Genomic DNA, 26,364 nt, shown 5'->3' with positions numbered 1-26,364 from the left:
CCACGTAGCTCTCTCTCGGCGACCTTGACCGCTGTCTGGTTGACCAGACGCAGGTAGGGGCCAACAATTGGATTTCCAGCTCTTTCTCCGGAAATCCTTGACCAGCACGAAGTCGCCGGGTTGGGGATGGTGAAGTGGACCAGTGGCAGTCGCTAAAGTGGATGACAGGTTAACATACAACATAGCAACATAGCATCCTCACACAAAGTTGTGGAGGTAAGAGGACATCCTGGAGCCTTGAGTCCAATCTGTGGAGGAGCCCCAAAAAGGATTTCAAATGGCTGAGTTGGCTCCGTGTTCGTTCCCACATCCGCATGTACATCAGCTCAATGGGCGGAGCTTGTGTCCATGACAGACCTGTGTCTGCACAGCATTTTGCTAGTTTGTTTTTGATTGTGCCGTTCTCTCTTTAGCAAAATGTGAACCGTTGTTCTAATTTAAGATGTTCTCTGATGGGCTAAGCTCAATGAAATCCAGCATTAGGTGCTAAATGAATTTTGCTTAATGCAAATTACCCCCCTTCACCCCCCTTGTGAACCACTCCTGATGTATAGCCTCTAACATCCCCCCTTTTGACACATTGTCCAACCCATGTGTCAAAAACAGCCCCAACAGCCTTCCACCGAGCCTTCTCAACTGGTGTAGCTAGCTGCTGAAGTGACGACATGTTGTCAGTGAAGGAGGAGAAAGGTATTCTCATCAAATGAGTGTAAGGTGCGTGAGGTGCGAGAGGAATCAGACTCTTCCTTTGCGGCTGAGTCAGCAGATAAATTAGCAGACCCAATTTCTTAGGGAAACTGGGTCTGTACTGCTTGCAGAAATGGTCTACACTTCCAAATAGCCACAAAATCGTGCACTACCCCAAAAACATAGCGTGAGTCAGTGTAAATAGTCACGGTTTTGTCTTCTGCAAACGTGCAGGCTTCAGTTAGTGCGATGAGCTCTGCTGCTTGTGCTGAGACATGGGATTGGTCCGGAACGGAATACAGCAGAATCTGAAACAACAGAAAAACACCCCACCCGATTAGTGCCCCCTTGGTCGCGAGAGGCAGACCCATCAACATACAAAATGAGGTCAGCGTTGGTCAGAGGAACGTCTTTTAAGTCCGGTCTAGGTGTGCACACAGTCGTGTTCGTCACCTTCAGGCAAAGGTCAATAAGAGGTTTCTTACACCTTTTCCAAAATCAAATTCAAACACTTTTCAAGTATCTTACAGCTGTTGTAAATTACATATTTATATGCACATACTCAAGTGAGTATTTCCCTACCTCACATTAACTCGGATGTTCTTTATGCTATAAACAACCAAATGTGTGTTTCGTGATAGCATTCTACACGAGGATGAAAAATTGAAGAAAAGAAAACTAAGTTTAATATTAATATCAAAATGAGTGATCTGTACATCTAAAAACCCAATTCAAGCGACCTTTCACCTCCACTTAATTAAATGCACTGGTTGCAAGATAACAATGTGAGTTAATTTATTTAGATAAAGTTCAAGTTGCAACATTAATTTATAAGTTGTGTTGACGTAATAATGTTGGTAATTACATCAACTTAATATTGTGTCATTTGAACTCTGATTTCTGCATTAATTGATTTCAAACTAAATTCAAGTTGAAGTATTGTAACGCAATTGGCTTGATAACTTAATTGTTCTTTAAAGGCAAAAACATGAATAAGCTAAAAGGAAAACCCTATTGAATACAATATTATTTGGAGCAACTTAATTTACAAATGGCTGTCAACTTAAAAACATCTGTCCATGTTCAACATGTGGTAATTAAGTATACACAACTTAAGATTACCTTTAAATCATACGGTAAAACAAGTTGGAACGTTTGGAGTAATCAACTTAAAAACTTGTGTTTATGCTACCAATGATTAAGTAAGTGGTAATTGAAAACACCTGATTGTAGAGGAAACGCCTTTTCCCCTAACTCAAATAACTTTGTTGCTTTAACAACATTTCATTAGAAGTTGTCTTAACTCAATAACCATCGATGCAACCTATTGCCTTGATTCTCTTTGTTAAGCCAAGCATTTGTTTTTAGAGTGTACGTAGACTGGGCCTCCCATATAACCTGGCTGAGCCGATATAAAAACAATCAGCCAAATAACTTTTCAATACATTATTGATTACTATTGTTGAGGTACTTTTAGGTTGGCAGTGAACATAAGTCAGAGGTACATGGTGTACTTTTCCTCCACTACATGTATTTAATCCCTTTAGTTACTTCACAGATGTGGATGAACGATGTGAAATATAATCAAGTGTTGAATCAGACTTTAGTTCCACCTGGAGTAAATCCTCCAGCTACCCTGCAGTATACAAAGTACTTCAAACTAGCTGCACCTTCACCAGCTTTGAGAACACTTTCATGATCAATCATTATAAAACATATCATATATATTATTCTGAAATGGACCAATCTGCACAATGAATACTTTTACCGTATTATATTTTGATAATACTTTTCTACTTCTTCTTGAGGAACATTTTGAATGCAGGACCTTTACTGTACCACTCTGGTACTTCTACTTTTACTCAAGTAAAAGATCTGAGTACTTATTCCACCTCTGGTAGTGCATTAGTCTGAATTCTAGCTACAAAATCACGCAGAGCTGCGTAAATATAGCCTCACAATGGTAACAAGTGGAAAATAATATTTACCAATGTGTACAATGATTTTAGGTAATGTTGACTACTCAGAACACCTGACTTATACAAAGGAAGACTGTGTTCATTCTACAATTACATGGGATTAAAGCAACATGTAGTTTTACTTGTATAATACTTCCATTTTGTATAAAAGACAGTTTGTTTTCATCTGTTTTAGAACAAACCAAGTATTGGTCTTCAGAATACCAAACTTGTTTCGGCAAATTCAGATGATAAATACAACTTTGAAACTTGTAACGGCATAATTACAAGCAGAGAACGGACTAATGTAACATCACAGCAAGCATAACAACAGCCGTGTGTTATGAACACATACGCCAAAATGACATGACCCAAAAATGTAACTGTTCTTTGTACATATTGGAGTTTAGACAAACTAGCCTTCTGGCCTTCGGCTGCGAGGTATTTTAACAAAGCAATACTATCAGCCTCACATTGCTCTGCTGTGGGTGCGCAAATCATGATGTCATCCACATATTGTATTAGAGCAGTGCCTTTAGAGACTTGGAGAGAAGCCAAACTTGTACACAAAGCCTGATTGTACACAGTAGCCTTGACACAAACGTGTGAATGTGTAAGGTTTACCCTTATATTCAAATGTGAACAAAATTGACTGTCTTTGTGTACAGGAACACTGAAAAATGCATTTGAGAGATCTTATTACAGTAAAAAAATGCTGCAGAGGCTGGAACTTAGGAAAGAATCAGATAAGGACTTGGGACGAGCGTGTATAGCTGCATAGCATTTACAGCTGTAAATCCTGGACAAATCTCCACTCGTCAGGAGGTTTTGTCTCTGATCTTTTTGACAGGAAACACTGGAGTGCGTACCGGAATCGTTACACGGAATAATGACCCCTTGTTTAAACAGAGAGGTAAACACTGGCTGAATGCCATCAACAGCTTCACGTTTCAATGGGTACGGGGGTTGATTTGAACGGAACGTGGACATTAAACATACGTCATATCTGTGAGCTGCACAGAGTGAGTGTGGCACATCTGAAAGCGCGGCAGGAAGCTCAGAGATATGAGAATTACCCCATCATCCTCAACCAACAGCAATGTGCGTAGAACGGCTACGTTTGTGCACATTTTCATCTTAGACATGTCACCTGACATATAGTACATAACATATTCTGTGTGTGTAGATGTCCAATCAGTGACTGACTCCAAATCTTTAACGATTAGACCCAAATCCCTCTATCTATCAGTGGGGCCCCTGGCTAGTGAAATGTGTGGACCGCCCTTGGGATTTGACACAGTTTGTGTTGTGTGGGTGCAACAGGAACCAGCTGCGCAGCAAACTTCAAGCTTAGTTTTAAGCATGAGCTCCTCATTCACACATTCTAACAGAAAAACTCATCATAGCATTTACACAGATTAACAACATTAACAACGTTAGCACGTATAATGCAAATGAGAAGCCTCCATGAACACAGCAGGTGGAAAAACACGTTGATCAGTCAAACGCAACAACGCCTGAGAATCAGGATATGTCAGCAGCCATTTAATACACATCCACACAGTCTTTATCATCAAAAGTTTTTGAACCATCGTAGGAGATGGCTGCCGGACTTTAAAACCCTCATTTGTTGAAAAAATGAGGTCTAAGCCGAACCGGAGAATCAGATCTCTGCCCAGTGAATGTATTAGGCAGACGGAGGATAAAATAAACTGTTTTTGACTGATGTGGGAAATGGATTGACTATCATCACCGTTATCTCTACTGTGAAGTGATACAAAAACTTCTCCTTTACAGTCACCCCAGCCGCTCCTATTGAGTGCATACATCTACCACTAAATTTGCCATCAGGCAAATCTGCCCTTTTTACTATAGAATGTGTAGCCCCAGAATCAACCAAAAAATTAAAATAAATAACATCAACACCCATGACAGTCAAATCAGGTGTTTGGGCTGGGACATTTCTCAAATGCTGTTTCACTGTCATATTTCAAATATGTACCCTCTTTACCCATAGACATGTATTTTACATTTTTCCAATTACTCACTAGCATGATGTGTTTGTGTGTGTCACTTCCCTGGTGCTGCTGGCTGAATTCCCGTCTCGCTCGATCGGGTCCCCTCCTCCCCATCTGGTGTAGGTCAGTCTGATTGTGAATGGCCCCGTCCTTGCTGTCCCCCTCTGCCTCCACTCGCCAGTGTTCTGTGAGCAGTCCCATAATCCAATGTTCAACACTGCCACACTTGAAACATCTTTCGTCAAATGAAGGTCTTGCTTCTCGTCTTCTGCCTCGGAAAACCTCTTCTGCCTCTCCCTCGGTATTGTGACCGGCCAGCATTCTGCGTAGCTTGCGCTGTGTCTGTGAGTCCGTTGAGAAAGGCATTACTGAGGTGTGTTGCCCAAACACCTGCTTGGGCTTGGGTTTGTTTATCCCGCTGTTGTCCCCATCTACTTGGGGCTGATGGGGTGGACGAGCTTACGGGGAGTCTGTTGACTGCATGGCTGGGACTTGTAGTGGCGGTGGAGGTGGTTGAGGTGGGCCAGCCGGATTGCCAGGGTTGTACCCCGGGGGAGGGAAAGGATACCCAGTCGAGGAGAGGTCATTCAGGCCTGCAATGGAAGAACACAGAGATGTCTGGGGTTTACATGGTTTTGGAAATAATTTATTTTCCTTCTTTTCTTCACATTCATTCCAACCTTAATATTTTCTTTAACGCCCAAGGCCAACTGCCTTCTTTCACGGCATTCTGCTTAATCCTCCCAGTATTTATTATAAACACTTTCTGTGAGTGTCCAGTTTTCTATATAAGTCTTTTACTTTAACTTTATTTGTATTTCTACTTCTTCTTGAAGAATACATTTATTCTTTAGTTTCTTGATTTTTTATTTACTCAAAAACCTCCCTTTGGAAATCCAAACATTTCCGTCCATATATTTATTCTTTAGACAGACTGTTTTCACCATATTTTACTCTCATGACGTCTACAATCGGGCCCTCAGGAGGGTGTACAAGCCCCCTACTTTGCCTTGCTCCCATGACAAAATCACCTCATTTGTTTCTCAGTACAAATCACACAAAAACTAATCGTAAACCCACTTCTACGACGGGATAAACCCTATGTGATGTTAGTTTCACATTACAAATCACACAAAAAACTAATCGTAAACCCACTATCTACGACGGGATAAACCCTATGTGATGTTAGTTTCTCAGTACAAATCACGTAAAAACTAATCGTAAACCCACTTCTACGACGGGATAAACCCTATGTGATATTTGTTTCTCAGTACAAATCACGCAAAAACTAATCGTAAACCCACGATCTACGACGGGATAAACCCTATGTGATATTTGTTTCTCAGTACAAATCACGCAAAAACTAATCGTAAACCCACGATCTACGACGGGATAAACCCTATCTTCGAGCAGTCCCTCTCATAAATGTCATGGAGTTTTAATTACGTTTAACTTTAAACAATTTAGACACTGTACATCTCACCCAGTATTGAAAAGCCTTTTTAAGTCCGTTTGATCTCGTGAAGTCAATCAGTTCCACCACCGGCGCTGGTCCTCTCGTCCCATACGGTTTCTGTCGGGGTAGAGGAAGATCCGAGGATCCTGGAGCCGGCCACCACCAGCGTCCGGAGGTGTTCCCAATCGAACTTGCAGAGACCCTGCTCGCAGCGCCAATTGTTATGGAAATCTAAAAACCCCAATACTGTAGAGTACAAGTCAGAAAACAAATAAATGGTGAATCAGACAGAGTTGTCTTTCTGGTGATGTTTATTCGAGGCCTCAAACAAACATCAGATACAATAAAATATAGACACAGGTCTCACAGAGTATAGGATAGTCTGCGCGAGTGTGCGCAGTTCAATATGATAGCAAAGCTTATAAAGGGAGGAAAATGGTGGGAAGGTAAGAAATCTTCACACGGTCACATTGTTATTAGACACCTGGCCTTGAGCTGTAGAAGTTCTCGTGTGACTTTGTGTGAGTCAACTCAGTAGCCAAAACAGCTCTGTGGCCTTGAAGTAGAGAAGATAGAGGCAAACAGCACATCTAACCAAATGAGAAGCATTTGGTTTAAACATATCAGGATATAATAAAATTTCCACTACAGCTGTGATATGCAGCATCTAACTTGCTCAGGCAATGGGCAGGTGCATTCATATATAACAAATCACCATAATCCAGCACAGGTAAAAAGGTCACAGAGCCTTTTCCTGGCCTCAAGCGAGAAACAGGACTTGTTCCTGTAGAAGAAACCTAGCCTAACCCTCAGCTTTTTAAGCAGGTTATTGACATGAAGTTTAAAAGAGAGACAGTCATCAAGCCAGATACCAAGTATTTGTAACAGGTAACCACTTCAAGTTGTATTCCTTGCGTAGTTACAATATCCAAAGCAGTCTCCGGTGTATTTTTAGCTTTAGCTTTAGAAAAGAGCATTAACTTGGTTTTATCCACATTCAAAAGAAGCTTTAGTTCAGAGAGCTGAGTCTGAATAATGTTAAAAACAGCCTGTAATTTAACAGCAGCCTCGTTAATGGAGGGACCTGCACAGTACATCACGGTATCATCAGCATACAAATGTAAAGTTGCTCCTTCGACATTTTCACCTAAACTATTAATATAGACAGACCAACAGCATCGGATTTTGTAGCATCCACATCCAGATGGAGGAATGCACCGGGTTCCACTGTCTTTCTAGCAGCTCTGTAGCTCCATCCAGAGGAACGTTTCCCCGTCAGGTGTTCTGTATGCTAGCAGCACCACACGGAGTTAACTACATTATACAAACACGGGTTAATGATTAGAGGAAACTGAGTTACTTAGTTTGTTAAAGTTTCAGCTATTCTGTTCACAGTTCTGTCATCACATTATTTAATACCATTTGTTAAAACATTGTTGTTTCTTTTGATGTGAAATATTATTTATTTAATTTAAATAAAAAGCAATGTTAATTTTGTTCACAATTTGTTAAGTTAATTTAATAATATATGTATTTTTGAATCAAGTATTCATCTTTATTGTCTTGTTAGTTTCCACATGCCTAAAACAGCCTCAAGATACATCTAAAAGTTGATGGCTAAATAAGAGCGTTTGAGAAATTGTGCAAGGCATACAGTAATAGTCCGAATAGTCGATTAATCGTTTCATTAATCGAAAGATTAATCGATTATCAAATGAGTCGTTTGTTGCAGCCCTATTATCCCATGTATAAATAAAACGTGTTATTCAGCAACCCTTGCAATTTGGGATTTTATTTGTGGTTGGTAGACCTCGGTGAGCTGGTCATTTCAAAAGTAGCTCACCTGCCAAAAAAGTGTGGGCACCCCTGGTCTAGCGGTATGATTCTCGCCTTGGGTGCGAGAGGTCCCCGGTTCAAATCCCGGAGGAGCCGGGATAGGCGTAGAACAGGTTTAGTTTAGGTATCAAAATGTTTTTGTTGGAAGCAATGTGGACTTCACAATTTGACCAACACTGTCTCCTGCTAGAAATCTAGTGATGAGTTGGGTTAAATAATGATCATGGCTCATCTTCTGTCTAGAGAAATTATGCATTTGTTTCCAAGCTGTGTTCATTGAGGACAAAGTGCAATAAACAGAATATCGTTGGGAAGACCAAAAAATAGCCTTTTATCATGGCTCGTTGGTCTAGGGCAGGGGTGCCCAACCTTTTTTGAACCGAGAGCTACTTTTAAAGTTGCCAGTCTGCCGAGATTTACCAGGCCAAATAGAGAGGCGTAGCCATTACTGACAGCCTACTACCAGGTAAATACACACTTCTACTTGTATAAAACTGACCTTTGTACAATTAATACTTCATAAAATACTGCAGATCCTTTATCTTACCTTGGCTCTTTCTAATCTACACACATACAAGTATTTAACTGAAGTTACACAACAGTGTTGTTGATACAGAGTTGGAGTTTATTCACACGTCACTACAGTGGGTAATGTTTTCAAGAAGCATTGAACAGTGCTGCCACATATGACACAGGAACAAAAGAAAAGACTCTGAACCCTTTCTTTGCCATTATATAAAAATAGTGTTGCTACAAAAGTATAAATGAGGCTTACTAATAAGACAACTGAGATCTGAAGCTACTCAGGAATCTGCTGCCAACGTGCAATAAAAAAGACAACATTAATAGAATCAAACCCTTTTTGTTGCATTTTAGTAGATTATAAAAAGAAATGCCTTTAAAATAGGATGCAAGCAACACTAGTTTCTTAACCTGAATTGATAATAGACTATAATCAATTTAAGTTTGCATTCTTATACCATTTTGTACAATAATTATAATGAATAAGTTCAAACAAACTAAAACTCAGCTGATTAATAACGGTATCTAACTTGAGTTTTTATCATATCAAAAACCTGTTGAAATGCTGCTGTTATTTTTACTGTCCCCCAAAAGCGCGTCGCAGCCTCCAGGAATGTTTCTTTCACAACTTCGCCGTCTTTGAAAGACTTCATGTGTTTCGCAAGAACGTGACTGACACGATAAGATGCTCTGGTAGCAGCCTTGCTCTTGTTGTTGGGCCTGGTGGAAATGGACTGCTGTGCATTTAGCTGTCCTCTCAGGCCCCTCCCCTTTTGGAGCGTAGGGCAGAATCAGGAGGGAATTCCGTCTCGTAGCGTTTGTGCACTGTTTTGAAATGCCGCTCCTAAATTACCCTTCTTCGATAAAGCCACGCTCGCATTGCAGATCAGACAGATGGACTTTGAATTGGAATAGATACAAAAGTAATCATCCTCCCACTCGGAGTGACAATTATATATGTTGGGCTTATTTTGCTTCTGCCGTAATTGCGGTCTTGTGTGTGTGCGGACTGTCACTCCTGTTGACACGGACAACGTCAGCTAACTAGTGCCCACTGCCCACCAGCCACGCCCCGACACATGGGGTCACGCCGGCCAATCACAAAGCTTTGATGCGTTCAAGTGCATTATTCTGGCACAGGAAGATTATGTTTCAGGACATTAACGATAAAACAGAATATTGTTGTTCTATTTTTAGACACATCTCGCGATCGACTGGGAATCTCCCCGCGATCGACCGGTCGATCGCGATCGACTGGTTGGGCACCCCTGGTCTAGGGGTATGATTATCGCTTAGGGTGCTAGAGGTCCTGGGTTCAAATCCCGGACGAGCCCAAGACATCTACATAAGTTTGGGCCAGGTTTAGTTTAGGTATCATATATTCTTCGTTGGAAGCAATGTGTACTTCACAATTTGACCAATACTGTGCCCTGCTAGAAACCTAATGTTGAGTTATGGCAAATAATGATCAAGGCTCATCTTCTGTGTAGAGAAGCCATGCATTTTTATCCAAGCTGTGTTCATTGAGGACAAAGTGCAATACACAGAATATCGATGGGAAGACCAAAGAATAGCCTCTTGTCATGGCTCGTTGGTCGAGGGCATGGGGTCCCTTGTATATTTTATTATATGGTTTCATGACAAATATCTACTGTTTATTTGTAGATATCTCCTAAAGCAGTGGTCGCCAACCAGTACCCTCGGTTATAGCTCCTCCAGAGAGACTCCTCTCTCCTCTAAATCAGTGTATCCTCGGTTATAGCTCCTCCAGAGAGACTCCTCTCTCCTCTAAATCAGTGTATCCTCGGTTATAGCTCCTCCAGAGAGACTCCTCTCTCCTCTAAATCAGTGTATCCTCGGTTATAGCTGCTCCAGAGAGACTCCTCTCTCCTCTAAATCAGTGTATCCTCGGTTATAGCTCCTCCAGAGAGACTCCTCTCTCCTCTAAATCAGTGTATCCTCGGTTATAGCTCCTCCAGAGAGACTCCTCTCTCCTCTAAATCAGTGTATCCTCGGTTATAGCTGCTCCAGAGAGACTCCTCTCTCCTCTAAATCAGTGTATCCTCGGTTATAGCTCCTCCAGAGAGACTCCTCTCTCCTCTAAATCAGTGTATCCTCGGTTATAGCTCCTCCAGAGAGACTCCTCTCTCCTCTAAATCAGTGTATCCTCGGTTATAGCTCTTCCAGAGAGACTCCTCTAAATCAGTGTATCCTCGGTTATAGCTCCTCCAGAGAGACTCCTCTCTCCTCTAAATCAGTGTATCCTCGGTTATAGCTCCTCCAGAGAGACTCCTCTCTCCTCTAAATCAGTGTATCCTCGGTTATAGCTACTCCAGACAGCCTCCTCGATAATCGATCCTCGACGAGCCTTTAGAGAAATTTGTTTTCCTTCGAGACGGCGCGCCGACATCCGTTTCCGGGTCGCTGCCGGAGGACCTTGGAGTCTGGGACGCGAACATTAGTGAAATGACAAACGGCTCATTTCCGAGGACTCGCGCACGTCTGCTTGACGCCGGGACGACCGGCCGCCCTCCCCGACAGGCGCACGGACGCGAGGGCGCGCTCATCACTGCGCGCACATCTGTGACCGCGGTTTTAATTAATATTAATGAAAGCGACTTCACTTGTGTACCTGGGATCATGTGAGGCAGACCCAGCGCCAGAACAAATCTAAAGGGAGGGCATATGATTTTCATGGGAGGGCACAAAACCGTCACGTGCTGCGGGCCTGCGGCACAATATATATCAAACAGTAAGGCCAACGGCATTGCGTAAAGACGCACACTTATCGCAAACATACACAAATAAAGGGCAACATAGCAACCACTTTGAAACATTGTGTGCGTGGCAGCACAAACACTGGTAAATCACGAGCAAGGCACACTGGTTACGGATGGCAGCTTCCTCATCGCTGCACTCGGAGAGAAATACTAGAGACGGAGACGATGAACAGTTCAGCCCGCCTTGGGTATGGTTTATGTTCCTATGCACTGCACTCGGACATGCTGTGGAGTGCATCGAGTCACCTCTGAGAGGGAGTTGGTTGACAGCTAAAAAAGCTATAATATCAACGACAGCCGACACGTAATAACGGCTCCGTGCAGCTGATCTGCACCAAAGTTCTAATGTCCTTATTTGTTTCCTCACGTATCTGTCTCTCTCTCTCTCTCCACAAACTCTCACATGAAATGTGTTCTTTTGATGCGGCATGTCTTAGCAGTCCTTTATCAGTCTGTAATGAGTGTTTCCAGTCGCAAAAACCTTTGACAGTAAAAGCCCAACCTGATCTCACCAGAATGCGTGACTCCACCACGACTCCTTAAAGAGCTTACGAAATGAAGGACAACACTGTTCTTATTAGGATAATAAATACTATTATTAATGGCCACAAATATCATTCTCTAATACATATTTCGCATGGTAATCATTTAAAAATATTACCTTTGAAAACCACAATGTTTGCAGTTTTGATCAATTTCCACAAATGTGCCCATTGTTCTCCGAAGGCGACCTGGCGAGTTCTCTTTACACATCGGACAATGGGTGAATAGTGACATCAGGGAAGACATGAACACAAGCAGAAGCTTACTCCTAAGAGGATCAGTGTCGTCCTGGTTGTCACTGTCCCTGTGAAATGGACAAAGAGTAAAATGATCAAGTCTGCAATAAATGGCTGGATCCGACCCTGCATAATGATAATGTAGCAACATTTTAAAAAAACATGACAAGACAATACTCATCAGCTGATGAATCAGATTCCACGTCTGATGGGCTATAAAGATGATCATTTTGATCATCCTCTTCATGTTGGCTATTGTCGGCTTCAAGCTCTTTTTCCTCATCAATTATGTCCCTTTCAGGAGGTTTAGCTGCAGGTTGCACTGAATCCCAGCATCCACAGTACTTGTATCATCATGTGTTTGTGTCCCAACAGTACACACAGATGGTTTGACTTCAATTCCTGAAAATATTATATAATAATTATATATATACGCATGTATGTATGTGTATTTGTATCTTACATATCAATATTTAAATATTATGATACTGACCTTTGGAACAACCAACATGGATTCGAACTTGCTGTCCAGCTGACCTGAAACGTGGTCGTGCCTGCATGGACTTGTGGTGTATTCATGGAGGGGGGTCCGTTTGCACATCAATTTCATTCTGAAATGTACAAAACACAGCACAACTTTACAAATACATTTTTGAAACTAGCTTGAAATTGTATTGAAAGTGTTACAGGCTTGGCCTGTCACTTCAAGAGTAGCAGCCGCAAGGGGTTGTGGGTTTTGGAGTCTGTGTGTGTGTACAATGTGATGGCCAAGGCGAAGTGCGGAGGTATGAAGAGAGATACGAAAGCATGGGCAGACTGGGACACAAATTCGGCCCGGGACGTTCAGACGCACTGGCCCACGCGTGCGGACCACCCTTGTAGCCTACAGATAAATTATACATCCATGCTGTTATGGCTAGATTCCCCAGAGTCAAGCCATAACTGCAGCTGTCTCACTTTCCTCAGGGTCAACTGCATAAGAAGAACATCAGCTATCAATTAAATTACCAATATTATATCAATATCAAAATTCGGAAAGGAACTGCTTGTCTAATTCAGGCCTATAAAATAAATGCAATAGTGAATTGGCCACAAATCTCTGTCATTATTTAATATTAATATTATTATTTAAAATGATAATATTAATATTATATAATTTAACTTGGAATATCATGAGCATATGACTATCCTAATGCATCTAACTTTATACACAATATAAAGTTTCCACTGCAGCGGGTAGCCCCGTTTAAGCGTCCTTAACCGTCCTCAAGCGGCCAGGCCGGTTTTTGGTGGCGTTTCCATATAGCCTAGTACCAGCTAGCGGGTACTTTTTCCCTCTTTTTCCGGCCTAATAAAATCGTTGTTCCCTCAGACCAGGGCCAGGGCTGAACTAGTGACGTCAACACTCTCGACTGCTGATTGGTCAGAGAGAATCGTCACAAGATCGCGCGCGAGTTCATCCCTAGCGTCGCATATATATTTAGAAGCAAGCTTGCAGCATTTTTATAAACAGCATTTTGCAAACGGATGAGCTACAAAAATGGCTACGTCTAATAAGAAAAGCACACCGTGGTCGACCGAGGAGGTGACGACGTTCCTACATCTCATTGGGGATGATCAAATCCAGCGGGAGCTCGACGGAACAACTCGAAATGTGAACAAAAACAAAGCCGATCGCCCCGCCTACACTGCGTTGCTACCCCAGGTCCTAAACTGTAATGGAAATGCGCCACGGCGTGGGCCGGCCAGCGAGGCAGCCCGAGGCCAGAGCGAGGACGCTTAGGGACGCTTAAACGGGACTACCCCGCTGCAGTGGAAATGCGCCATAATAGTCTGGCCAGCTCTGCAGCCCGTTCTAGGTTCTGATTGGCTCTCTAGGTTGGCATTTTAGCTTCTGACTGGCTGTCCAGGTTGTCAATCACAGCCGTGGGCATACTAGTCGTAAGTATAATATGCCCACGGCTGTGATTGACAACCTGGACAGCCAGTCAGAAGCTAGAATGCCAACCTAGAGAGCCAATCAGAACCTAGAACGGGCTGCAGGGCTGGCCAGACTATTATATTGTGCATAAAGTTAGATGCATTAGAATGCTACACTTTTTCATGACGGTTTTGGGTGGACCTCTGACGCGGGCCTCGCTCTCTCCCGGCCCAGCCCCTTCAGTTAATGTATTAGCCTACTTTCAAAAACATAAGATTGACAACCAATCAATAGCTCCGTAGTCTGTATTCTATCTATATGGCGCTGGTCTGTAGGCCTATGCAATACAGTGTCAATGTAACTGATTACTGTGAAGAACGTGAATACACGGAGGTTCTTCCCACGGCACCCGAAGCCCCGTTTTCATCCTTTTCCCCCGCGAAATGTACTGCGGTCAACTCAGCCGTCTCTCAAATTTGCTTGGTCAAATGAGCAGTTCTTCATTTTTGAGTGCGCGATTTATAGCGCCTTTACGGTAATCACTGAGAAGCGGCACCAACGCAAGAGTAAAATAATGCATGTTTTTTCTGCTTCATGCGATACAAATTATTTTTACCATGAGTTCTTAAAAAAACTAACACTGTTTGACTCAGTACAATAAAATGAAGTACTTTTACTGTCTTTTTTCTGGGTAATACTCTCAAATTCCCCTCCTGAGAACAAAATCATGCAACTTCTGCTATATTTGATGAGATAAAATGATTTTTAGCGATACATCCTTAATAAAAGTGATACTGTTGGACTCACTACTTGTTAGAGTACTACCATAAGTACAATCAAGTACTTTTACTGTGTACTTTTGAGTAATCCCCTGTCAAACTCCCCTCCAGAGTACAATAATGCATGTTTTCTGCCATCTTTGATGAGAGATAAAATAATTTTGTGCAATAAGTTCTTCATGTAATTGGTACTGTTGGATTCAGTACTACTTGGACTACTACCAAAAGTACAATCAAGTACTTTTACTGTGTATTTTTGGAGTAATCCTTTGTCAAACTCCACCCCTGAGTACAATAATGCATGTTTTCTGCCATCTTTGATGAGAGATAAAATGATTTTGTGCAATAAGTTCTTAATGTAATTGGTACTGTTGGATTCAGTACTACTTGGACTACTACTAAAACTACTACGCTGCTTTTAATTGAACTATTCACATCTTAGACTGCACTGTAACTTTTATCCATGTATTTTTTCTTTTAATGTTTATTTTATTAGCTTTTCTTTTTAATGACTGATTTTAAATGCCATTTTCTTAATGTCTTTCATTTTTTGTAAAGCACTTTGAATTGCCTTGTGTTGAAAAGTGCTATATAAATAAACTTGCCTTGCCTTGCCTAATAAATGCCACCACAATGTCCGAGCTAGATGAAGTTGTCACCAGTGCTGTGGTGGTATTCTCCAGCTCCCACAGTGACAGAAATGTTGGAAAACATTTTGAAAATCTCCAAGGACTACTGACAAATTCAGCGCAGTCAAACTTGGACGATTCAACCATTGTGGAAGACTGTGTGGTATGTAATAATTATGTGAATGTTGGAAGTTGTTTCATAGCTCAAAAATATCATTACAAATTATTTGTTTACCTTCAAGTCCAACACAGCACAGAAAAGAGGACAGAGGCAGTGTGACCAGAAACAATGAAAAATATTAACATGGTTTACATATTTTTCTATTACCCCAAGCTCAATGGAATGCAACTAAAGTTATTTGTGGATTGTTTTTTCTAGAATGATATCGGACCTACGCCCTTCAAACAGCATTTTGAGGACTTAATAACCCAAACAGTTATTGAGAAATCTGGTGATGACAACATGTACTTCTGCCCGACTTTCATCCCTTCCTTGCTTAAGTACTTTCTGCCCCTGGCTGGTCTGTGGTCTGGCCTACTCTTGAGTAAGTTTTATTTTGCACGTCTTTCTATAGCTGCTTGTTAATGTAATGTAATATAAAATAATAAGGCATGTTTACTGTTTGGTCAGGTGACCTTGGACGCCATGGAACAGGGACCATTTATCAGAAACTTTCCCAGAAGTACAAAAATGCTGCAAAAAAACCCACACAGGTACAAAAACCTAAAGCTTTGATGTAATATTGAATTTCAATGCATTATTCTATAATCAATATTATAAACTGCAATGTAAACAGTATGTAATCCAAGTGATTGTTAACAATATAATTTGATGTACCGTAACTAATATGTTCAACCGCAGAATTACACAGAGGACAACAAAACTCAAGGGATAATGGAAAAAAGCCAGTGGGACCTCAAAAAGATCCGTTTTCAACGGAGACGTCTGACCAGGCTGGACGATTTTGTACATACATACAAAGTCACCTTGAGCGCCCTGCTAAGGGAATATGGCGACTCTCTGAGGAGGGGGAAGAAGGTACAGTTTGTTATTTATATATGGCTGTTATGTTATCACATTTGTCCCTAGTCATTAAGCATTGCTATCGATTAGGAAAATATCACTCGCCACTGGCTTGAGTTTCAATAATCAGGATACATGTATTTATTATCCTTGCAAGAATGGAAGTATTCATCACGTACAGAGCATTTGGTACAAATAGTTCACAGAGCAGTGTCCTTCACAAGCTTTATATATAAGAGACTTGTAGACAGACTTTTTACACCGTCACAAGATGGAGGAATACCGGTTCAAAGCAGTATACAATGTTTAGTTCAGATTAGCTAAGGCTCACGACAGAAATGATCATGCTTGTCATATGTCTCTCTCCATAGAGGCTGAATCATCATGTTAATCACATAGCTATCATCTGCCTCAAACAGTCCTGATGCTCTTCTAGGTCATCACACATCCCGTTACGTACACAGCTACTTAGGGTCTTTGTCATCATGTGCTACTCTGATATTCAAAGAGTACATTCAGTATTTTCTCAACAGTTATTCTGCAGGTAATTTGGTCATTATTAACAGTTATATTAAGTGTGCTAATAATATCACAATAATATTGATACACCAATCAAAACTGTGATGCAACTATGCTGAATGTAGTTGGTTTCATAATTTTGATGAACAATAATTAATAAAATAATACATTTATTTCAGGCAAAGATAATGTTTGTTGTGAAAAGAAAACAACATTGAATAATGTGAAATGGCAGAATATGTAATGAAAGGTAATTTATGAGTGCATTTACTCTGTCAATATTCCTTATTAACTGCAGACCCATCGTGCGGACATGGAGCGATGGAAAAAAAGAAAGCAGAACAGGTCGAGGAGTTTATGTGACACCCATAAACAAGCCTTTTGTTTTCAGACAGCACAAGAAGAATGTATGTATTTTTTGAGAGCAAACCATTGTTATCCTGTTTGTTGAAAATAACATAAATGTTATAATATTTATGTTATTAACACTTTGTTTTTATCAGCTCATGCAGAAGACAAAAACAGCAAAAGCTCCAGCTCCACTACAAAAACAAGCGCCAGGTGAAACGGAAGCACATATTCCATCACAGGTAATCCCATTTAGCATGGTTAAACAAAGCCAGGAAGCATTTGAAACACATACATCGAAACCAGCTTGGAATCTACAGCTTAATGTTGCATTTTCTATTAGTATACTGTAGGTAATGATAGAAGAACTGAAGATTCAAATTGTGTGATGAAGTGATTAACTATGACATGCACTTAACAACACATATTGGACAATGTGGAAGGCAATGTTGATGTTTCGGCTTCTATACAGGATCCAAAAGACAAGGCAAGACAAGGTCAATCTTCATCCACATCAGACATGACGGAGCATGCTGAGGATGCCGCACAGGGAGGTAAAGTGGATGCTTCATCAGAGGTAAGAAACTGTAAGGACACATCATCAGGGAGTTCATCAGAGGGACCAGATTAAAATAGTAAAATAATTGATTAACTAAAAAGTTAAAATGCAGATTTTAATGTTTAAGGAATGCTAAAGGAACGTTATAAAATAATACCTTTCAATTTACAATGTGTATCTCATGCTCTGTTAACAATCTAGCTTTGGGACATAAAAATGATATAGTATTTTTTTTGTGACCCCCAGCTGACCGCGTTGTGGAAAAAAAAGGACACTGAGGTGGTGGTGTCTGTAGTCCCCACTCAAATAAGAGGCAACAGTTTTACCATCCGTCACTCTGACATGCGGACCCTTAGACCACACCAGTGGCTGACAGGCGAGGTATTTCATCCATAGGACAGAACCAGTGCTCATACCAAGTCTCTTCACTACACATGAATCCAATATTCATGTAACGCTAGCTTCATGGCACACCACTGAAGTCTTGTTAGCACCCAAAGCCTAAAATGTATTAAACTGTTTTTAAAAGTGAATCTTAAAAGGCATCCACAGTTGAATATTTAACTTTTATTGTACACTAGAAGAAGTAGTCAAATGTGGTCATTCACTGTTATAATTTTCTGTTTTTATCAACGAAGCTTAACACCTGTCAACTACATTATTATTTCATATAATTGTATTTCTTATTAATGTCTGCTTGTCGACATTCTCTCCAGATCATCGAGTGTCTTTTCCATATACATGCACATACATGCACATACATGCACATACATGCACATAAATGTGAACTGGGGACGAGGATTTATATTCTCAACCACTACTCAGCTGGTGTGATCCTCTTTGGGAAAAGAGAAGAGGTCAGGAAGCACACTTTGTCAAAGGTAACTTGTGTTTCTATTGAGGATAACTACAAAGGTTTTCATTATGTCTTTGTCTAAATATAAACATACTCTAAAGCTATTTGACTCTACTGTATAAAGAAAACAAATACAGCCTGATGGGAAATGGAAGTTGTTTTGTTCTTATGTATTACAGATACACTTTGACAGCTATGGAGCCATTGTGTCCTTTGTACATGTAGACGGTATACACTGGAAATTTCTGGTTAGTAGTGTCTATATCATATAATTGTATATTTCTTGATCAGCTAAGTTTTTGGAGATGTTGTGTTTATTTCAAAATATATATATTTCTTTTTCTGTGTCCACAGTACATCAATGCTGAAGAAAGCACAGTGTATTTGGCAGATCCTGCACGCAGCTCTGCAGAGCAGGCAGAGTCAGACAATGCTGCCAACAAATTCAGGTACTAACTGCATCCAATTTCACCTATTTTTCAAAAATATTTATTTCATTCTATTCCCTCATATATAATGTTTATATTTATTGTTATATTTATGTGGGAATAGATGGATCAGCTATATTGCCACAACCAGCCCTTTTGTTTTTTTAATTGATGTACTACTACACCAGAACATATGTGTGCATGTTTGACTTTGGTCCATACCGGTTATACCATAACACCCAATAAATGAATAAACAACCTGTCCTTAGAGGGAACAATTGTCAATTCATTTTGACATCAGACTACTGTAGGTGTCTGCATGTTACATCTTAAAATATACATTTGGGAAACATGCATTAACATCACTTCAAATTGTGTTACTCGACTGCTGAGACACAGTGTGACAAGGATTTATGTTATTATGCGAGTATTGTATGTATACAGTATGCATTGTACATTAATAATATATCTTATCTCACGCAGTGATTACTTCAAAATGAGGAGGACCTGCTGCAGTAAGACAGACTGGGTAGACATAAAATGGAAGAGAGGAGTAATGAAACACCCAGTACAGCAGGATGGCAATAGCTGTGGGGTAGTTGTCTGCATGGTAAGTGGAATATTTATTTTCATATATGCTTTTTGCTAATATAACATTCTTTCAGCTTTTAGGATTAAGTCTGTTTTACTGCCTTTCACAAAAACACATTTGGGGTAGTTGGATAGTTATTTTAAGAACATAACATGGTGTATCACTTTAAGATGGCAAAGGAGGTCATGGAAGTCTTTCCTAAAACACCAACAATGGCCTTTGGGACCACAAAAAAGGAGATGGCGCATCAAAGAAAAGTGTTGGCCATGGAAATACTGACAGCATCAGGTGCGTGCTACATTTTCAAAATATCAATTCAATTGTGATATTGTTGTACTTGAGATGTAACATTAGCATTTTTTTTTCATCAGTGTTTGACAAAGAAGTCAACTGTGCCATGTGCGCCGGCATAAAACCACCCGGCTCAATGCCACATCACACCCACACTGACTGGGTAAGGTTTAATGAATATTGAGACTTCAGATATTTCACAATTTAGATTTGTAGAAAAGCATTCAATGAAAGCAGAAACTAAATACAAACACTTTAGGGATGCAGTTGACCATTGCTCAAAGCTGTTATAAGCAGGGCTTTACTCTAATTTGTCTCCACTCCTTCTATTGCAGATTCAGTGTGACAGCTGTTTCCGGTGGTGCCACACAGTGCCTGTATATGGACCAAAAGTCTCTTGAAGAGGCACAAGTTGGGGACTGGGTTTGCTCTCTGTGTGACAAATAATGTTTGTGCATGAACATGCGGTTGCTGTATGTCCTATATTAACAACAAAAGGCACCGGCTGGGGACTGGGACTCCAGACTTTTCCAAAAAGCAGGGGATGTGGTTGCTGTGAAAGAGTTTTCATTTATATGCTCAATTTGATATATTTAGAATATACACTGAACAAAAATATAAACGCAACACTTTTGTTTTTGCTCCCATTTTTCATGAGATGAACTCAAAGATCTAAAACATTTTCTATAAACACAAAATAACCATTTCTCTCAAATGTTGTTCACAAATCTGAAAGATCTGTGATAGTGAGCACTTCTCCTTTGCCGAGATAATCCATCCCACCTCACAGGTGTGGCATATCAAGATGCTGATTAGACAGCATGATTATTGCACAGGTGTGCCTTAGGCTGGCCACAATAAAAGGCCACTCTGAAACGTGCAGTTTTGCTTTATTGGGGGGGTCTGGGGGGGTCCGAAAACCAGTCAGTATCTGGTGTGAGGGGTAGGGGTAGGGTTAGGGTAAGTGGTAGGGTAATGTTGTGAATCGAGTGGCCTGTGTTCGTCGTCATACACCTGCCCATACCATAACCTCACCACCACCATGGGCCACTCAATTCACAACATTACCCTAACCCTACCCCTACCCCTAACCCTAACCCTACCCCTCACACCAGATACTGACTGGTTTTCGGACCCCCCCAGACCCCCCCAATAAAGCAAAACTGCACGTTTCAGAGTGGCCTTTTATTGTGGCCAGCCTAAGGCACACCTGTGCAATAATCATGCTGTCTAATCAGCATCTTGATATGCCACACCTGTGAGGTGGGATGGATTATCTCGGCAAAGGAGAAGTGCTCACTATCACAGATTTTTTCAGATTTGTGAACAATATTAGAGAGAAATGGTTATTTTGTGTATATAGAAAATGTTTTAGATCTTTGAGTTCATCTCATGAAAAATGGGAGCAAAAACAAAAGTGTTGCGTTTATATTTTTGTTCAGTGTATATTTGAGATTTGTTTAACTAAGAAGTGACCGTTGAATAAATATTGCAAAACAAAGCCTATATCACATGGTAGCCAGTGTGAATTGTTTCCTACATTACAAGATTTCGATTTTCTATAGTACAAATCTGGGCCATTTGTTGTATAATTTCTCCAAACACATACAGTACAAATGCCTGTTTTGGAGTCTTCAAAAGGTGCAGTAGAAGGACTTTACATTTTGTTAAAGACAGGATAATATAAGGTGTTGTGATCATGGGAAATGAGCCTTGTACAGGGAAAGTGTGCTGGAGGCTGAAGACGTTGACTGGGACTGATGAGGCTGATGAGACTGAAGAATCTGCAAGGAAAGAACTAGGGGCAGAGAAATAATATATTATACATATATTAAAAGACATGCAGCGTCATAAGAGGCCAACAAGAGTGACAAGGGTGTGTCACTGTGCTGAAGGAAAGTTGTGAACAGCTATCCAGGCCAGTCTCTAAAGACTTTCCAAAGTGTAACAACGCTGTTGCTGGAGTACTGATCTAGTGGATCTAGTGTTCATATCATGTGTTTACCATATCCTGTTAAAATACTCTGTCCAACATAGTCAGTATTGTGAAGAACATTTTTCTAACGCTTATTATATATCAGAAAAATGTTTATTACCAGGTAGGTTTACACGTACGAGGAATTTGACGTGGTAAAAAAAGAATACATTATTGTACTCTGGAAGGGAGTTCAATCATTTTATCTCTCATCAAAGATGGCAGAAAACATGCATTATTGTACTCAGGGGCGGAGTTTGACAAAGGATTACTCAAAAGGTACACAGTAAAAGTACTTGATTGTACTTTTGGTAGTAGTCCAAGTAGTACTGAATCCAACAGTACCAATTACATTAAGAACTTATTGCACAAAATCATTTTATCTCTCATCAAAGATGGCAGAAAACATGCATTATTGTACTCAGGACAGGAGTTTAAACGAGTATTACTCAAAAAGTACACAGTAAAAGTACTTGATTGTACTTTTGGTAGTAGTCCAAGTAGTATTGAATCCAACAATACCAATTACATTAAGAACTTATTGCACAGAATCCTTTTATCTCTCATCAAAGATGGCAGAAAACATGCATTATTGTACTCAGGGGTGGAGTTTGACAAAGGATTACTCAAAAAGTACACGGTAAAAATACTTGATTGTACTTGTGCTGCTAGTCCAAGTAGTACTGAATCCAACAGTACCAATTTCATTAAGAACTTATTGCACAAAATCATTTTATCTCAAATCAAAGATGGCAGAAAACATGCATTATTGTACTCTGGAGGGGAGTTTGACAGGGGATTACTCAAAAGGTACACAGTAAAAGTACTTGATTGTACTTTTAGTAGTAGTCCAAGTAGTACTGAATCCAACAGTAGCAATTACATTAAGAACTTATTGCACAAAATCATTTTATCTCTCATCAAAGATGGCAGAAAACATGCATTATTGTACTCAGGACAGGAGTTTAAACGAGTATTACTCAAAAAGTACACAGTAAAAGTACTTGATTGTACTTTTAGTAGTAGTCCAAGTAGTACTGAATCCAACAGTACCAATTACATTAAGAACTTATTGCACAGAATCCTTTTATCTCTCATCAAAGATGGCAGAAAACATGCATTATTGTACTCAGGGGTGGAGTTTGACAAAGGATTACTCAAAAAGTACACAGTAAAAGTACTTGATTGTACTTGTGCTATTAGTCCAAATAGTACTGAATCCAACAGTACCAATTACATTAAGAACTTATTGCACAAAATCATTTTTATCTCAAATCAAAGATGGCAGAAAACATGCATTATTGTACTCTGGAGGGGAGTTTGACAGGGGATTACTCAAAAAGTACACAGTAAAAGTACTTGATTGTACTTTTAGTAGTAGTCCAAGTAGTACTAAATCCAACAGTACCAATTTCATTAAGAACTTATAGCACAAAATCCTTTTATCTCTCATCAAAGATGGCAGAAAACATGCATTATTGTACTCAGGGGTGGAGTTTGACAAAGGATTACTCAAAAAGTACACAGTAAAAATACTTGATTGTACTTGTGCTACTAGTCCAAGTAGCACTGAATCCAACAGTACCAATTACATTAATAAATTATTTCTATAGTACAAATCTGGGCCATTTGTTGTATAATTTCTCCAAACACATACAGTACAAATGCCTGTTTTGGAGTCTTCAAAAGGTGCAGTAGAAGGACTTTACATTTTGTTAAAGACAGGATAATATAAGGTGTTGTGATCATGGGAAATGAGCCTTGTACAGGGAAAGTGTGCTGGAGGCTGAAGACGTTGACTGGGACTGATGAGGCTGATGAGACTGAAGAATCTGCAAGGAAAGAACTAGGGGCAGAGAAATAATATATTATACATATATTAAAAGACATGCAGCGTCATAAGAGGCCAACAAGAGTGACAAGGGTGTGTCACTGTGCTGAAGGAAAGTTGTGAACAGCTATCCAGGCCAGTCTCTAAAGACTTTCCAAAGTGTAACAACGCTGTTGCTGGAGTACTGATCTAGTGGATCTAGTGTTCATATCATGTGTTTACCATATCCTGTTAAAATACTCTGTCCAACATAGTCAGTATTGTGAAGAACATTTTTCTAACGCTTATTATATATCAGAAAAATGTTTATTACCAGGTAGGTTTACACGTACGAGGAATTTGACGTGGTAAAAAAAGAATACATTATTGTACTCTGGAAGGGAGTTCAATCATTTTATCTCTCATCAAAGATGGCAGAAAACATGCATTATTGTACTCAGGGGCGGAGTTTGACAAAGGATTACTCAAAAGGTACACAGTAAAAGTACTTGATTGTACTTTTGGTAGTAGTCCAAGTAGTACTGAATCCAACAGTACCAATTACATTAAGAACTTATTGCACAAAATCATTTTATCTCTCATCAAAGATAGCAGAATACATTATTTTGTGTACTCAGGACAGGAGTTTAAACAAGTATTACTCAAAAAGTACACAGTAAAAGTGCTTGATTGTACTCGTGGTAGTAGTCCAAGTAGTACAGAATTCAGCATAACCGATTTTATTAAGAACTCATTGCAAAAAATGATTGTATCTCTCATCAAAGAGGGCAGAAAACATGCATTATTGTACTCTGGAGGGGAGTTTGACAGAGTATTACTCAAATAGTACACAGTAAAAGTACTTGATTGTATTTGTGGTAGTAGTCTAACATGTACTGAGTCCAACAGTACCAATTTTATTAAGAACTTATGGCTAAAAATCATTTTAACCCTCATCAAATATCATTGATTGATTGATCAAATATAGCATAAGCACTTGTACTACCGTCAGCGCCACTTCTCGGCGATTACCGTAAAGACGCTATTAATCGCGCACTCAAAAATGAAGCGCTGCTCATTTGACCAAGCAAATGCGAGAGACGGCTGAGTTGACCGCAGTCGAAATGTCTAGGCAGCTGGTCACCGGCTGACAACGAGCCAAGTCAGAAACCCGAAACTACGGTTTCGGTGCCGAGATACCGTTAGTAAATAAGGTAACACACGTTTATACATAATATAATATCTAATAACATTCATAATACAACATGTGGTTGAATTGATTGAGAGAGCAATGCTATAAAATCAAACAATTACATATATGAATTATGTACATACATGTGATGAAGATACAAATTGTATTTGTACAGTCCGTTCTGTATACTTACTGGTGTAGACACAGTTTCCTCCCCAGTGTGGATGTCCAATAGATTGTTGCTATCCTCAGTTCTGTCAGTGGCTTCATTTAACAAAGTTTCCAATACCTATGTAATAATATTGACATTTTTCAGAATTTGAAGCGGTTGTATGAGCTATAATTTTACTATAAATGCTGTTCATGGGAAAAGTGCATGCAATAATATATGGCATCATGACTTCATCAACTCATAAATGTGTGAGATTTTACATGTCATTTTGAGTCAGGCTTTATGCTTGTAAACATTGAACAACAAGTAGCGCGGATTACCTTCGCTCTCTCCCTTTTGGAGAATGCATTTCGCCGTCTCTTTAGTGGAGGGCTCTGCATCGGGGGACATGTAGGAATCGGCGTGGTGGCTTGTGCTGGCATTTGGAGTCTTGGCAGTATTGTTGGAACAGCATCTTTGTTCAGTTTGAAATTATTTTTTAATCCAATTTCCTTAGCGAGCATTGTGGACTGGTCGAAACACGATCTTTCAAAGTGCTGCCCACAAATTGTAGGTTTCATCGACCCCGGGTTACCTGGTCCAGCAAAGTCCGCCCTCGTACGACGCACTTGTTTGGTCCATATACGCGACATTTGACAATTTTTTGGCCACAAAAACATCCCATAGCCAGATTTGGAGACGGCCCCACATCCCCATACCACACATCGCTTGCCGATTATTCTTCGCGTTTTGTTGTTGTGCATCCTTTGTTTTAATATTTGCCGCTTCAAGGCATTTAAACAATGGTGACTCAGCTGTGTTCTGCTCAGCTGTGTTCTACTCATGACGTCACCGCCGGAAATGACCGAAGTTGTTGTTTCCAGAGCGACGAACGATTGTTACTAACTGACAACATTTGTATGCTGTTATAATCGTGATTTATTAAAAAATACATCAATAATGAAAAAATCATATGGCACATTTCACAATACAAATGTAACCTCTATCATATACCAAGCCCACGAACAGGTGCTAATAGCATTTCGTAAGCTCCTTAACACCACATTGCGTGGTGGAGTCACTAACTTTGCTACACGTAGTGTCGGCACCACGCAAAACAACCCCAATGTAAAGTGAATGAGGCTCCTTTGTCGTGGTGCACACACGCATTTCTACAACGTCCTGCAGTGAGCTTTGTATTCTATAAAACGTTTTCAAAATCTACTTCATAGCTTGTAGTAACTCACGGGAGGC

The 26,364-nt window shown here is 40.1% G+C and overlaps 1 protein-coding gene and 1 long non-coding RNA gene across 3 annotated transcripts; one reads left to right on the top strand and one right to left on the bottom strand.

The window, feature by feature from the left end:
• Positions 1–12,546: 12,546 nt before the first annotated feature.
• Positions 12,547–26,126, bottom strand: LOC117537778. 2 transcript variants are annotated; one of them, XR_004567768.1, is made up of 3 exons: positions 25,452–26,126; positions 25,153–25,248; positions 12,547–12,647 (listed from the first exon to the last, which is right to left on the bottom strand). It is a non-coding gene; the product is annotated as an uncharacterized LOC117537778 (long non-coding RNA). The 2 variants fall into 2 exon arrangements; XR_004567769.1 differs by lacking the exon at positions 12,547–12,647 and adding an exon at positions 23,588–23,803.
• Positions 15,996–20,678, top strand: LOC117537777. The gene is made up of 13 exons (XM_034203119.1): positions 15,996–16,079; positions 16,228–16,404; positions 17,207–17,315; positions 17,412–17,498; positions 17,729–17,833; positions 18,062–18,196; positions 18,532–18,696; positions 18,851–18,919; positions 19,026–19,120; positions 19,583–19,709; positions 19,862–19,979; positions 20,063–20,145; positions 20,318–20,678. The coding sequence occupies exons 4-13, from the start codon at positions 17,415–17,417 to the stop codon at positions 20,381–20,383; spliced, it is 1,047 nt and encodes a 348-aa protein (XP_034059010.1). The 5' UTR covers positions 15,996–16,079; positions 16,228–16,404; positions 17,207–17,315; positions 17,412–17,414; the 3' UTR covers positions 20,384–20,678.
• Positions 26,127–26,364: the final 238 nt, after the last annotated feature.

Source organism: Gymnodraco acuticeps, unplaced genomic scaffold (assembly GCF_902827175.1).
Source record: "Gymnodraco acuticeps unplaced genomic scaffold, fGymAcu1.1, whole genome shotgun sequence".
Lineage (NCBI taxonomy): Eukaryota > Metazoa > Chordata > Actinopteri > Perciformes > Bathydraconidae > Gymnodraco > Gymnodraco acuticeps.
This window is presented reverse-complemented; position numbering and strand designations above follow the sequence as displayed.